Genomic DNA, 13,745 nt, shown 5'->3' with positions numbered 1-13,745 from the left:
TTTCCTTTGATGGTAAAATGTTTGCATTTGCACATTGTTATATCTTTGGCAAGTATATGAATAAGGGAAGTATCTTTATCCCTTACTTAGGTTTTTCATTAGGTAGGGTTTTTAATCTTCTTTGTTAATTTATGTATCATTTTTTCATCTCACTAGCATCTTCCTACTACTCAGTATGCTGAAGGGTCACCTCTATATGCTTAGAATTTGGAGTGATTTCCTTTGCGGCATTTTAATGCCTTTTCTTGCTATTTTCTGACATTGAGTATAAACAATTGGAAATTGTGTACTCACTTTTCAGTGGCAGATCATCAATTTTATGTGAAACTAGCCTTGAAGAGCAAATAATAAAGCTTGCAAACAACTGACCAGTGGTAGGATCATAGCTCTTGTCATCCAATATTGTGTGAAGATGTACCATCCTATTATTAAGGGACATGTTTGATTTGTTTTCTGATATTAGGGTTGTATTTGTGCTGATTCAGTCCACTCATTTCCTCTTTTATCCAAGAGCATAAATATATAAAACTCTTGGCCAGGTCTAGAAATGTGTGCAGCCCAATCATCAATCAAACAAAACTGAACCAACTGACTTACATAATCATTCAAATCATGGCTTTGATATTATTAGCATTTTGTATTTACCTCCTGGATTACTTGCTTTAGCAAATATTAGAGAATAGACCTGAAACTTTTACATATTTCCCCGAGTCTTCATTGTATGAGACAAGAAAGACCTATAATGGTCACCCATGGATTATAACCATATCTTGTTATTATTGAAGTTTGGTGGAAATCCTGTTGTTTTATTTCCTTCAATTAATAAATATCTTCTGCATGTAACATTTCTACTCAGACCCCAGGAAAGCACAGAAGAACTCCACTAAAATTGAGTCAGATATTTTTGGATTATTTATTTTCTAACTACCATGGATAATTGACTTCATTATATTTTTCTGAAAAAGAAATGTCTCACATATATACACTAAAGAAAAAGCTAGAGCATAATATAAAGTTGTTCTAATAGATATTGTCTTTGTCTTTTTAGTTATGTCCAGTCTGCAGATCTCGAATAGAACATGTTCAGCATGTGTATCTTCCCACCCATACAAGCCTCCTTAATCTTACAGTCATCTGATATATTGTAGTAATACCTTTACTTCATAAGCCACATTTCTACAAACTGCACTATTATGAACTAGAAAAAAAAAAACTCTGTGGGAAAAATGGTTCCTCCAACACCTACCTGCAAAGAGGAATGTTCCTCTGAAGGAAACATTTCTGAAAACACAACCATGGTTTATACCAATTCCATTTGTTGTACCCAAGAAAAACAGAAAAGCTAGAAAAAACTGTGAGGAAAAATGGTTACTTTAACACCTACCTTCCATGAGGAATGTTCCCCTGAAGGACACATTTCTGAACATTGTATTAGCAACTCCATTTGTTGGTATAAGAAAAACAGAAAAGCTACAAAAGTCTCTCAGAACTTGACTATAATCTTCGGAGTGAACCTATAAAGAAAAGTAAATTTTCCTCTTCAGTGACAGATGAAATGACACCATTGCCAAAAATTGGACACTTGTAGAGGATTGATTATATCACAAGGGTGTTTTAATATAACTGAAGAAAATTTTCTATCCCAAGCAAATTGTTTAAGAATTGGTTTAAAAGATTTATTTGTTTTTCTTTTATGTGGTCATTCCAGACATTTATAATAGGAATTTTTAAAATAAGTATACATTGTTTTAGTGTCAGTTTTTGCTTTTATAACGTGTTTAAGTTTAAGGATTGGAGGGTTAATTAATAGATTCTAAAATCTATTTTGTGACTTTTTAAAAAAGTAATTGCTAGTTAAGTGTCAGATTCTAATCTGCCTATTAGACAACAGATGATTCATTGCAGTGTGAGGTAATTATATATTTTTTCCCTAATAATTACCCTCACTCGCCCTTCCATATTTCAATAAGGTAGCTTTTCTTAAAAAGTAAAATCCTTAGTTAAGTAGTTTTCTGTTCATTATTAACCACTCCTTGGTTTGGTGGTAAGTCATTTATGTTGATTAAAGGGAGGATATTTAGAAATATTTCATGGTTGGTATCAACTGTGATAGTCATTATAGTTCATTCTAGCTATTTACTCCAGCCTCACTGAGGTGGTGGTTATTTTTGCTTGAACTATCAAGCCTTACATACATTCTTATCCTAAATATCACTAGCATTGTATAAGCTTTTTTTTTTAAGTGCTTGAGTATTAACTTTTCATTGTCCTCTTTTTATATTGGGGGTACATGGGCTGTGTTTTTGTCTTTGTCTTCTTAAGCCTACCTTCCACTCCCCATTTGGGCATTTTGGACTCTGATCAACTAGTGGGTTTTTCTAGGACATAGGGAAACCTAGATTACCTTCTTGGGTGCAATACTAGCGAAGTTCAAGCTAGAAAACCACACTGTCACTTTACTGAGATTTTTCTGAGTATACTTTTCATATTGCCTTAATGTAGCAGTGATGTGTTTATGCATTTGTTTCTTTGCACAGACATTTTGTCAAAATATTAAAATTCTACTTTTTTATGGCACATTAGCATATAAACCTTTATTGCAAGAGGTATTTATTTTTTCACTTGTAAAAAAAATTGTTTCCACATAAAGAACTCTGTTATATCTTAGATTACATTTCTGTCTTTTTTATAATTCAGGTTAATAAAGACTTTAAAGCAAATACTTGGTTTCTTTTCTATCTTTGTACTTCTTTAAAAAGGCTTTGCTATATAGAAAACCTGATGAAAATGTCACAATAGTATAATATTATTTTTTCTTACTCATAATATTTATAAGTGTATCTGGCTCTAATAGGCAATATTTTTAAAGCATTTGAACAATGATTGTTCATTTGTCTATCCAAGTTATCCAACTTCCCTCTGTATGTGAAAATTAGAGTGCAGGTTGAAAAAATGGTTTTTTCCAGTTAATTTTCATATTTTGACAAGGTTTTATATTATAAAAAAGGGATAGAAGTATCCAACAGATGGAGGAGGTGCCATGCAGGATAGTAGTAAGCCATAAAAGAGTAAGTAACTGGCTCCCAAGCTAGAATTTAAAAACTAGGCATAACTTTAAGAGATATATCAGATCCCCTCAAATTGATGAAAAAGGGAGACCCACAAAAGGAGCATTATCTTGTCTGAGGTCATGCTATTAGTAAACAGCAAAAGCAGGATTCCAACCCCAGTACTCTCTTACTCTGGATCTGTTTAGTGTTTCTTCCTATTGTACCACACTGACTACTAGATTATACTAATTTATGTGGCTCTGGAACTACCTAGTGGAATAAAGAACAAAATCAGATTAAAGTATGCATCTATTTTTGTCCTGTTGGAATAGTTATAGGATTTTTAAAAGCTTATTTAGAATTTTATTTTCCCTCAGTTAGTTACATGTAAAAACAATTTTTAACATTCGTTTTTAAAACTTGACATTCAAGGGGCAGCTAGGTGGCACAGTGGATAGAGCATCAGCCCTGAAGTCAGGAGTACCTGTATTCAAATCCAGCCTGAGACACTTAATAATTACCTAACTGTGTGGCTTTGGGCAAGTCACTTAACCCCATTGCCTTGCAAAAACTAAAAAATTAAAAAAATAAATAACTTTGTATTCAAAAGTCTCCCTTCCTCTCTTACCACCCCCTTCATTGGGAAAGCAAATAGTTCAGTATAGGTTATACACAAGCAGTTAAGCAAAACATTTCCATGATAGTCATGTGAAAGTAAATAGAGAAAATAAAAATAAAAGAAAGTTAAAAAAGTTTCAATCTCTGTTTAGACACTGGATAGCATTTTTCATAAGAACTTCAGAATTATCTTGGATCATTGCTTTACTAAGAATATCTTAAGTCATTCATAACTGAACATCATATGATACTGTGTATAAAGTGCACTTTGTACACAGTACATTTTTTTGCATTAGCATTTTCCAGGTTTTTCTGCGAGTATACTCATCATTTCTTATAGTAGATATCATCTATCATAATCATATACCACAATTTGTTGAGCCATTCCCCAGTTTATGGGCATCCCTTTAATTTCTAATTCTTTTGGAATACAGACCTAGTAATGGCATTACTAGGTCAAAGGGCATGCATGGTTTTATAGCCCTTTGGGCATAGTTCTAGTCATTCTACAAAATGATTGAGTCAGTTCACAACTTCACCAACAATGCATTTCCATGATATCCTTGCATAGAGGCCATGCTAATCTTCTGTATTCTTCCAATTTTAGTTTATATGCTGCCAAAGTGAGTATAGCTTTATAGGGTTTTTTTGGTAGCAATCTACTTTTTGAAGTTATATTTTACTTATTTTGTTCACTTTACTTGAATATCCATGAGCAAGTGAGTGGTAAGAGGACTTATCAGGACAAAAAAAATAGAGTAGCCCTCATAGATGAAATCATTGAGAGCTGTCACTACTTTATATAAATAAATAAATAATTTTATATCTTATATGAACAGCAAGGAAAACTTCCAAAAGATTATATAAAATATTCAAATATTAAATTTCAGCCTTAATTAGCATTCCTCTGGCAGAATAAAAATTCTTTACTAGTATATATTTCCAAAAAAAGTTTTGCAGTATTTGAGAGCATTTATCAATTTTTGTCTTTTAAATTTAAATGGAGTACATTAGCCATTAATTCTTCAAACTAGGTCTATGTCTACTGGCTCCAGTAGTATTTTTTAATTGACACTTGAAATTCAAAAATATAGACTGAGTCATTTAATTATGAAATGCATAGTTTTTAAACCATTCTATGAATGAGAGTTAAATATCTTTATATTCAGAGAATTACTGAGTTTTTGGACTAGCACAGATGTTGAGAGATCATCTAAGTGGCTCAGTGTATATATGGAATTGACTGGGAGTTAGGAAAACTCAAGTTCAACTCCTGACTCAGATGCTTAGTAGCTTGGGTAAGTCACTTGACCTGTTTTTGCTTCAGTTTCCTCATTTATAAAATGAGCATGAAATAGTCCCTCCCTCCTGGAGTTGTGAGAACTAAAAGCATTTTTTTAAACTTTAAAGCACTAAATAAATTCTACTTATTTATAATTCAGTCCCCTCAGAAACAGAGTTTAAGTGACTTGCCCATAGTTTAGTCAGTAGAACTTGCCTCTCTGGCTTTCAATTTAAAGTTACAAAAGAACTACAGGTTGTTCTTTCTGAATCTGACAAGGTGTCTGATGGGATTAATTCTAGGTTCAATAATTATATCCTATAATTTGGTAATGCTCCTTCCCAAAATAATCATTAGACTCAAATCAATTTTGACTACTAGGTATATAAGTATGCCAATTAAAAGTAAGACAGCTGTATATCATAAGAGAACTATTTGACTAAAGCATGAATTCTTCCAAGAAATGAAAATTGAAAAAAATCTTTCCCTGGACAGAGGTTTGAGGAACCAAGTTCAAACAGAAAAGATCAAAATATGTAGAAAATTGGATCTAGCAGGGTGGGGAGGGGAGGAAATCTATTTTACTTCAAACTTAATTATAATAGTAAAATAAGGAAAAAACAAATTGAGGTTGCTAAACCATCACAGTTTGTGTAAAATGTTCCAAGGATTCTAATAAAATTTTAGAACAATAATAAAGCTTATATAGCTTATATAGATAAAGGTTCACTTAAAAATTACAGTAGCACTTGGTGTTCCTATCTTGCCTGACAGGCAATACTATCCCATCAAAGCTACCAAACACTGCAGATTATTTTTGTTCTTGGTGGTACCTTGAGTGAAATGATAATGGCTGTCCAGAAGGAAGCATATAAACAGTCTCTCAAGCCTCAACTATTTTTAGTTTTTGGAATGTTCTGTTAAATTCTGAGTTCAACATTTTACAATTGACAAGAACACATCTACTAGATGTGATGGATCTAGAAGAGAGTGGATAATCTATGCCAGGACTAGAAACCATGTTAAAAATATTATTTGGGATCATATGTATGTATATACTTATATGTGTGTATGTATATATATATATGTGTATATATATATATATATATCATGATTTCATGAAGACAACATTTTTCAGTTTATATTTTTTTTGTAATACCTTCTTTCTATTGGAATATTTCAAAATGATTAATAACCATAAATGGCACATATTCCCACTCTGCAAACATGACTCAAAATGTTGGGCTATGATAGTAGGTTCGCTGCTACTCCCAAGTTTTTTTTTTTTATCCATGGAATTTTCCATCTTTTAAAGAATCTGACCAGCATTTGACTTGAGATTTTAGTGGATCTATGACTTTTAAAAGATGTGGGTATTCTTTACAATGGTTCAGGTAGCAGCACATTCATGCCTGCCCATGTCCTTCTTTGAGTTTTGCAGTGTGGATCTTTAGAATTTGGATTTTCTTTAGAATGTGATTTTTTTTCTTTCTCACCTCCTCTCCTCCCCCTTTCCCTCACTCATCCCCTCCCCCTTCCCCCCTCTTTCTTTTTTTCCTCCTTCATAGTAAGTACATTACTAAGTGTATCATGTGCCAAGGTCTGATTTGAACTCAGGTCCTCCTGACTCTAGTGCTGCTGCTCTCTCCTTTACTATCTAGCCATCCCAATTTTAATTTTCAGAGAATCAATGGCATCATGATGTATTGAGTGCTAACTTACAAGTGAATTGGATTTAAGTGAGGCAGAGTTACACAATGTTGTCAGCCTCACTCCTAATCCAAAGTCATCAAAGTCCAGTGGCAAGTCAAAATGACTGTAGGGAGCCTAGGATGCAGGACATGAAGGGGTCAATATTCAACAGGTCAGGGTTATTCCTTAATTCCTCTTTTACATTGGAAAGATAACACACAATATGGCAATAAGTTATCTTTCACTGTTGTCACATGTCTGGCCCATATTTTTTATTCATATATTTCTTTGTTATACATTTTCATAACTCCTTGAATATAACATGTTGTAGCATGCTCAGGTCAACTCTGTGTCTCTGCATTGCCTTTTGAATGAGTTTCAATTGCAGTTCTTCATTGACAATCTGTTGTATTGCTTGACCTGAGTGGAAAAAAGATGAAAAGATGGGCCATTAGTTCAGAGAAAGATTTGACGTCATTAAAAGAACTTTGAAATTTGCCAAAGGAATCCAGTCTGCTTTCCCCGCCCCCTGCCGTTTTGGACCCTGGCTCCCAATCATTTGTAAGATCTGTAGTAGAGTACATACATATGACAAGATCTCTCTAGGTTGCCCAACCAAGTGCAGTTGGTATTCTGAACAACAGACATTCTTCATTCCCCCCCCCAACCTGTCCAGTTTGGCCAAATTTTCTTGAATGATTTTAGATTTCATCTAGGAGATTTTGCAGTGTTTCAAGTCTTGATAAAAATCATCACAATGTCATCCGCAAATAGAAGTATCTGGAAAACCTCACAATCTTTAGAAAATCCCTCAGATTTGAATTCTGTACTGAATCTTCTCCCTTGAAGATAGTAAGTATCTGGGTAAAAAATCTTTTATGATGTTAACCTCATTTGAACCTCTATTATCTGTGTTGTCAGAAGTTTTAAAGAATTTTATATAATTTGGACATACATCAGCAACACCTTGTTGGAAAAGAGCCTTTGAGGCAGTTCTTTGCTTTCCCAAATCAAATGCTTTTAGTCAGAAGCAGTAGGATCATTTATATCGGTTAGAGAACTATGTGATGGTACTAATATGATATACTGTAGAATATTACTTATTTAAGTCCTCTTGGAATTTTTCTTCTGTTAAGGATGCCTAGGAATGTATTAAGTATTATTATTTAGATAACAAAAGAAAAATATGAAATGTTCCCTTCCCTCAAGGAGCTTGTTCTATCTAGGGAAAGAATATATACATGTATAAATATATAAAAATTACATATATAAGTGTAAGATAATTAAGAGGGGAAGGAGCTATCATCTGGATAGATCATAGAAAAATCTCAAGTAGAAGATGATTTAAATGGAACTTTAAAAGGAACTAGAGAAGGGGCGGCTAGGTGGTGCAGTGGATAGAGCACCAGTCCTGGAATCAAGAGTACCTGAGTTCAAACCCAGCCTCAGACACTTAATAATTACCCAGCTGTGTGGCCTTGGGCAAGCCACTTAACCCCATTGCCTTGCAAAAACCCTTAAAGAAAAAGGAACTAAAGAGGAAAGAGCCAAAATGATAGATTAGAGGCAGCAATATAGCTGAACTCTAAACATTTTCCTCCAAACAACTTTGAAGTAATGCTTCAAATAAAATTTAGGGAGAGAAAAACAACAGAGTTAGATATTTTTCCAGCCTAAGAAAACTTATTAGGTCTGAAAACCTGTTCAAGCTCATGGTTGCAATAGTAACCATACAACCACAGGTGCAAATACTTCAGGAACTCTTGACCCAGAAATATAAAGGCGTCAGGGGACCTATTGCTGATGCTGGATAAAGTTGGCTCTGATTATTGGCAACATTATTGCTACTATGCACTTTGGGGGTCACTGTCCCAGTGCCAAGAGGAATTTTAGTGCTTCTGGCCACAGTTTTACAGACCTTTAGACATAGCCCAAATTGCTCTCTAGAATTGGTTAGTTAAGGTTCACAACTCTACCAACAATGCACTAGAATCTGTTTTTCTCAAATCCCCTCTAATATTTATCATTTTCCTTTTTTTGTTACAGTAGCCAGTCTTATAGGTGTGAAATAATACCTCAAAATTGTTTGAATTTTCATTTCTATAATCAATAGTGATTTCAAGCATTTTTTTATGACTGGATAGTTTGATTACCTTGTCTGAAAACTCCTTTGATCATTTATCAATTGGGGAATGATTTGTATTCTTATAAATTTGACTTAGTTCTTCATATATTGAGAGATGAGGTATTTATGGGGGTTTTTTTTGCAAGGCAAATAGGGTTAAGTGGCTTGCTCAAGGCCACACAGATACGTAATTATTAAGTATCTGAGGTTAAATTTGAACTCAGGTCCTCCTAACTCCAGGGTTGTTGCTCTATCTGCTGTGCCACCTAGCCGCCCAAACTGAGGCATTTATCAGAGAAATTTAATGTGAAATTCTCTCCCCGCCCCATTTTCTTTTTCCTTCTAATTTTGATTGAATTAATTTTGTTTGTGCAAAATCTTTTTAATTTTATAAATCAAGATTATCTATTTTACATTTTATAATGCTCTCTATATCTTATTTGGTCCTAAATTCTTCTCTTATCCATAGATCTGACTGATGGCTATTCCAAGATTTTCTAATTTGCTAATGGTATTGCCCTTTATGTCTAAATCATGTAACCATCTTGATCTTATCTTAATATATATGGTGTGAGTATTGGTCTAGACTTAGTTTCTGCCATATTGTTTTTCAATTTTCCCAACAGCTTTTGTCAAATAATGAATTTTTGTCCCAAAATTGGGTCTTTTAGTTTATTAAATACTAAATTTTTACCATATTAATTTCCTACAATATATTGTGTACCTAATTTATTATACTGATCTACCACTCTGTTTCTTAACCAATACCAGAGATTATTATGATAATTAGCACTTTATAATATGATTTGAGATCTGGTATAACTAGACCACTTTGTTTCACATTTTTTTTCATTGATTCCCTTGATATTCTTTACTTTTTGTTCTTTTAGAAGTTGGTTGTTATTTTTTCTAGTTCTATAAAATAATTTTTGGTAATTTGATTGGTATGAAACTCAATAAGAAAATTATTTAAGGCAGTGTTGTCATTTTATTACTTTTGTCTTGGCTTACCAATGATCTGACTATTCTTAGCCAAGAAAACTTCAAATTGGGTCATGTAGAGTTGGAAAAGAGTGAACAATCGCTTCCTGACATTCAGTGCTTTGTACTCTATGCCAAAGGCATAATGCCTCTAGGTCTTTTTTGCAAGCATTTTTCATTAAGCACTGCAATACAAGATTACCAAATGACCTAGGAAATTAGGTTTCTTGTTACCTTTTGCCATATAACAACTTGCCTAGTCAAGGAGAACCCATGAATATCTTTCCAATCAGGAGTTACTTCTTTTTGTCTTATCATTTCATCTAGAAAGAGAGAATGTCAAAAATGATACAATTTATATCATCTAGGTTTATGTTCTATTCCTCATTGAACAAATATTTCACATTTAGAGAATCAACAACTAAACAATATAAAAATTGTGTGATAGCATGCTCTACCTCTACTACTCTATGTCCATTCCTGCAGAAGCAAATGGACTTAGAGACATTTTATAATTTTTCATTTTTAATGGGCTATGATGGCTTAAGAATTCATCACCTATGGAAAGGGAAGCAGTTTATGACCAAGGAAGAGATGGAGAATATCATTAAAAACAAACTAGATAATTTTGATTACATTAAATTAAAAAGCTTTTACACAGATAAAACCACTGTAACCAAGATCAAAATAAATGTGTAAATTGGGAATTAATTTTTACAACTAGTATTTCTGACAAAGGACTCATTTCTTAAAATATACAGAGAACTGAGTCAAATTTTCAAAAACACAAGCCATTCCCCAATTGACAAATGGTCAAAGGATATGCAAAGGCAATTTACAGCTGAGGAAATCGAAGCAATCCATAGTCATATGAAAAATTGCTCCAAATCATTACTTACTAGAGAAATGCAAATTAAAGCATCTCTGAGGTACCACCTCATACCTCTCAGACTGGCCAGTATGACCAGAAAGGACAATGATCAATGTTGGAAGGGATGTGGGAAATCTGGGACACTAAATGCATTGTTGGTGGATCTGTGAACTCATCCAACCTTTCTGGAAAGCAATTTGGAATTACGCCCAAAGGACAACAAAAATGTGCATACCCTTTGATCCAGCAATACCACTACTAGGTCTATACCCTGAAGAGATTATGAAAAAGGGTAAAACCATCAATTGTACAAAAATATTCATAGTGACCCTGTTTGTGGTTTTCTCATTCTATCAGTGCAACAATCAGGCACAATTTTGGGGTATCTGCGATGGAGAATAACATCCATATCCAGAGAAAGAATTGTGAAGTTTGAACAAAGACCAAAGACTATTACCTTCAATTTAGGAAAAAAAACTGTTATCTTATGTAATTTTGCTATCTCTTTATAATTTATTTTTCTGCCTTAAGGATATGATTTCTCTCTCATCACATTCAACTTAGATCAATGTATACCATGGAAACAATTTAAAGACTAACAGAATGCCTTTTGTGTGGGGGGGAAGCAAGAATAGAGCAAAAATTGTAAAACTGATAATAAATATTTCTTGTGGAAAAAAAGTATTCATCACCTAGGAGAAGCCTGATAATAATAATTCTCCATCCATTTCTAGCTAAGTCCTCAAAAAGAGGTATAGTCTATCAGCAGGAGCATCACTTTTTTAGCTTGGCAAAAAATCTCATAGTAAAGTTTCTTGGCCTGTGTCCAGGAACCCCTGGGTGGGGGGTAAGTCTGTGAATACATTTCAGTGGGTCTATGAATTTGGATAGGAGGAAAAATACACTTTTCTTCAATAAAATTGGTTTCCTTAGTAATCCCACATATTTTATTTTATGCATTTTAAAACAAAAGGAGTCATAGACTTAAATTGCCAAAAAAGGTTCATGCCCCATAAAAGGTTAAGAACCGCTCCCTGTCAGAGGAAGGAATGAAAAGAAATTAGCTGAGGCACAAATAGAGTGTCACATATTAGTAATATTTTATCCAGTTTTTGCTAAATTGGAGAAATGTCCTTTTCCCCAATTCTTTGTATCATTGTTCCTTTTATTAAAGCTGTCTATTTTTCTGTTCTAAATCCTATGAGGATTTTTTCCCCATGAATTTAACATGACTAAGAAAATTTGCTCTAGGGCAAAACTTTGCATAAATTGTCTGAATAAAAAGTCTGAATAGACTGTTTAATAAAGAGACCAGTGTGAATCATGTCCATTTCTTGCTCTGAAATTTATGGTTACCCAACTCCATCCTTTTCTTCATAATTGTTCAATTTATTCATAATGGACATAATGGACCCTTTTTTGAAGTGGTCCTGTGTGAATGGCTATTGGTACCTTCCATACATTTATGACTCTGCAAATATACTATTGCAATAAACAAGGTTTTTTTTTATTTTTTGCCATTCACTCTAATTTTAGTCACCTGGCCAAAAGCTATTCTTTCTCTTCCTGTTAGCATCCCTAAAAGTGCTACCTTCATCAAAAGGCCTTTCCAGTCCCTCTAAATGCTACTGCTTTGTCCCAAATATTATTTTGCTATTTATTTTGTATTTCCTCATTATATGTATACATATTTATTTTCAGGAGAATGTAAACAGCTGAGGGCAGGGGTTGTGGTCCTTGTTTTTGTCTGTTTATTCCTAGAACCCAGCCTTGTTCTTGATACAATAAATACTTATTGAATGAATAAATGAATGTGATGGTGATAGTCTGCCACATCCAAGTGGTTAAGGTTACATTATCTCTGAGTATCACATTTTGGCTTTCTGCTTAAGTTTCCATTTATCACCATAAATTTTCTAATAATGTATCAAAAATGTCTCTTATTAAGCAACTAAATTTAAGTGAGTATTAACCAAATATTTAAGATACTTTGTAGCAAACCAAACCAAAAAACCCACCTTTGTTACAATTAGATATTCTTTATTGTTTAACTGTTGTAACTCAAAATCCTATAGTCATGGTCAGGTTAAGAGAGAAAATAAGTGTATTATTTCATCTTCTATCAAATACCTCCACAGGTTTATAATGCCTTCCAAATCCTTTGGAATTTACCTCTCAGATGTCAACAAGGTATGGTTTAGTGGAGAGAGCAGGTTCTTGTCCTGGTTCTGCCTCTAACTTTCTCTGTGATCTAAGAAAAATCACTTTACCTCTCTCTGTGCTTTGACTTCCTCAACTTATAAAATAAGGCCCTTGGACTAGCTGGTCTCTGATGTCCCTCCTTTGTCAAAAATTCCATAAGCCCTTTCTATTGTGTTTTTCTCATTAAATTAAAAGAAGTCTTCTCATTAATTGTCACAAATCTCTGCTTAATCACCAGTTTCTCAACTCTCTTGTTTCTTTAGTCAGGAATTATTTTCTCCTAAATGTCAAGATTTCTTTTGTAAGATCCTAGAGATATCTTACATTTTTACAACTTACATCCTGACATTTTACATTCAGAGAGGTCCCATCCAGGACCTTTGCTTGGGGAGTCATAAAAATTCCCTGGACCTCTCCGAATAATCATATTTCTACAATAAATCACCTCTTTACCTTTTCCTCTTTCTTTGTAATAAGAAGCAAACCCAGATTCCCCAATTCTGTATTGAGTAATCCTATAATCCTGAAATGTCATGATATAAAATAACATGCATATGTGTATGTATATATGCATGCATGTGTGTATGTGTACATGTGTATATTTTAATTAGACTTTCCCTTAAATGATGTGGAAGAATTGTCACTGGGGTTTGTGCCCTCCTGTATAGATGATCTTTTTAAGACTTGTCCACTTGCAGCTGAAAAAATTTTAGAAAATGCATTTGAAATAATGAGGTCTCTGAGATCATGAGTGTAAAAAGGATAAGGTTGATAAATATTCCCTTACCCACACCTCAAATCTACATAATCCTATTGTAAAAAAAAAACCTTAACAGAGGCTTGGAAAGTAGGTTACAAGTGAGATTGAATAACTTTGAGTTGCATTCTGAAGATTTGTTCTCAAATGAATTTCCCACATATTTT

General features: G+C 33.5%; 1 protein-coding gene and 1 non-coding gene across 3 annotated transcripts in view; one reads left to right on the top strand and one right to left on the bottom strand.

Annotated features, from left to right (window-relative positions):
* MYLIP (myosin regulatory light chain interacting protein) overlaps positions 1 to 13,745 on the top strand; it is a 60,257-nt gene that overhangs the window by 24,828 nt on the left and 21,684 nt on the right. The window contains exon 7 of one of the 2 annotated variants that reach the window (XM_074207393.1): positions 1,049 to 2,731. The exons of the other annotated variant lie outside the window; for it this stretch is intronic. Within the exon in view, the coding sequence (XP_074063494.1) occupies positions 1,049 to 1,138 (90 nt within the window). The 3' untranslated portion in view covers positions 1,139 to 2,731. Of the gene's footprint in view, positions 1 to 1,048; positions 2,732 to 13,745 lie in introns of those variants that run through there. 2 annotated transcript variants of the gene reach the window in all.
* Positions 4,198 to 4,299, bottom strand: LOC141503789 (U6 spliceosomal RNA). Its single transcript, XR_012473096.1, has one exon. It is a non-coding gene; the product is annotated as a U6 spliceosomal RNA (small nuclear RNA).

This window comes from Macrotis lagotis, chromosome X (assembly GCF_037893015.1).
Source record: "Macrotis lagotis isolate mMagLag1 chromosome X, bilby.v1.9.chrom.fasta, whole genome shotgun sequence".
NCBI classification, from domain to species: Eukaryota; Metazoa; Chordata; class Mammalia; order Peramelemorphia; family Peramelidae; genus Macrotis; species Macrotis lagotis.
This window is presented reverse-complemented; position numbering and strand designations above follow the sequence as displayed.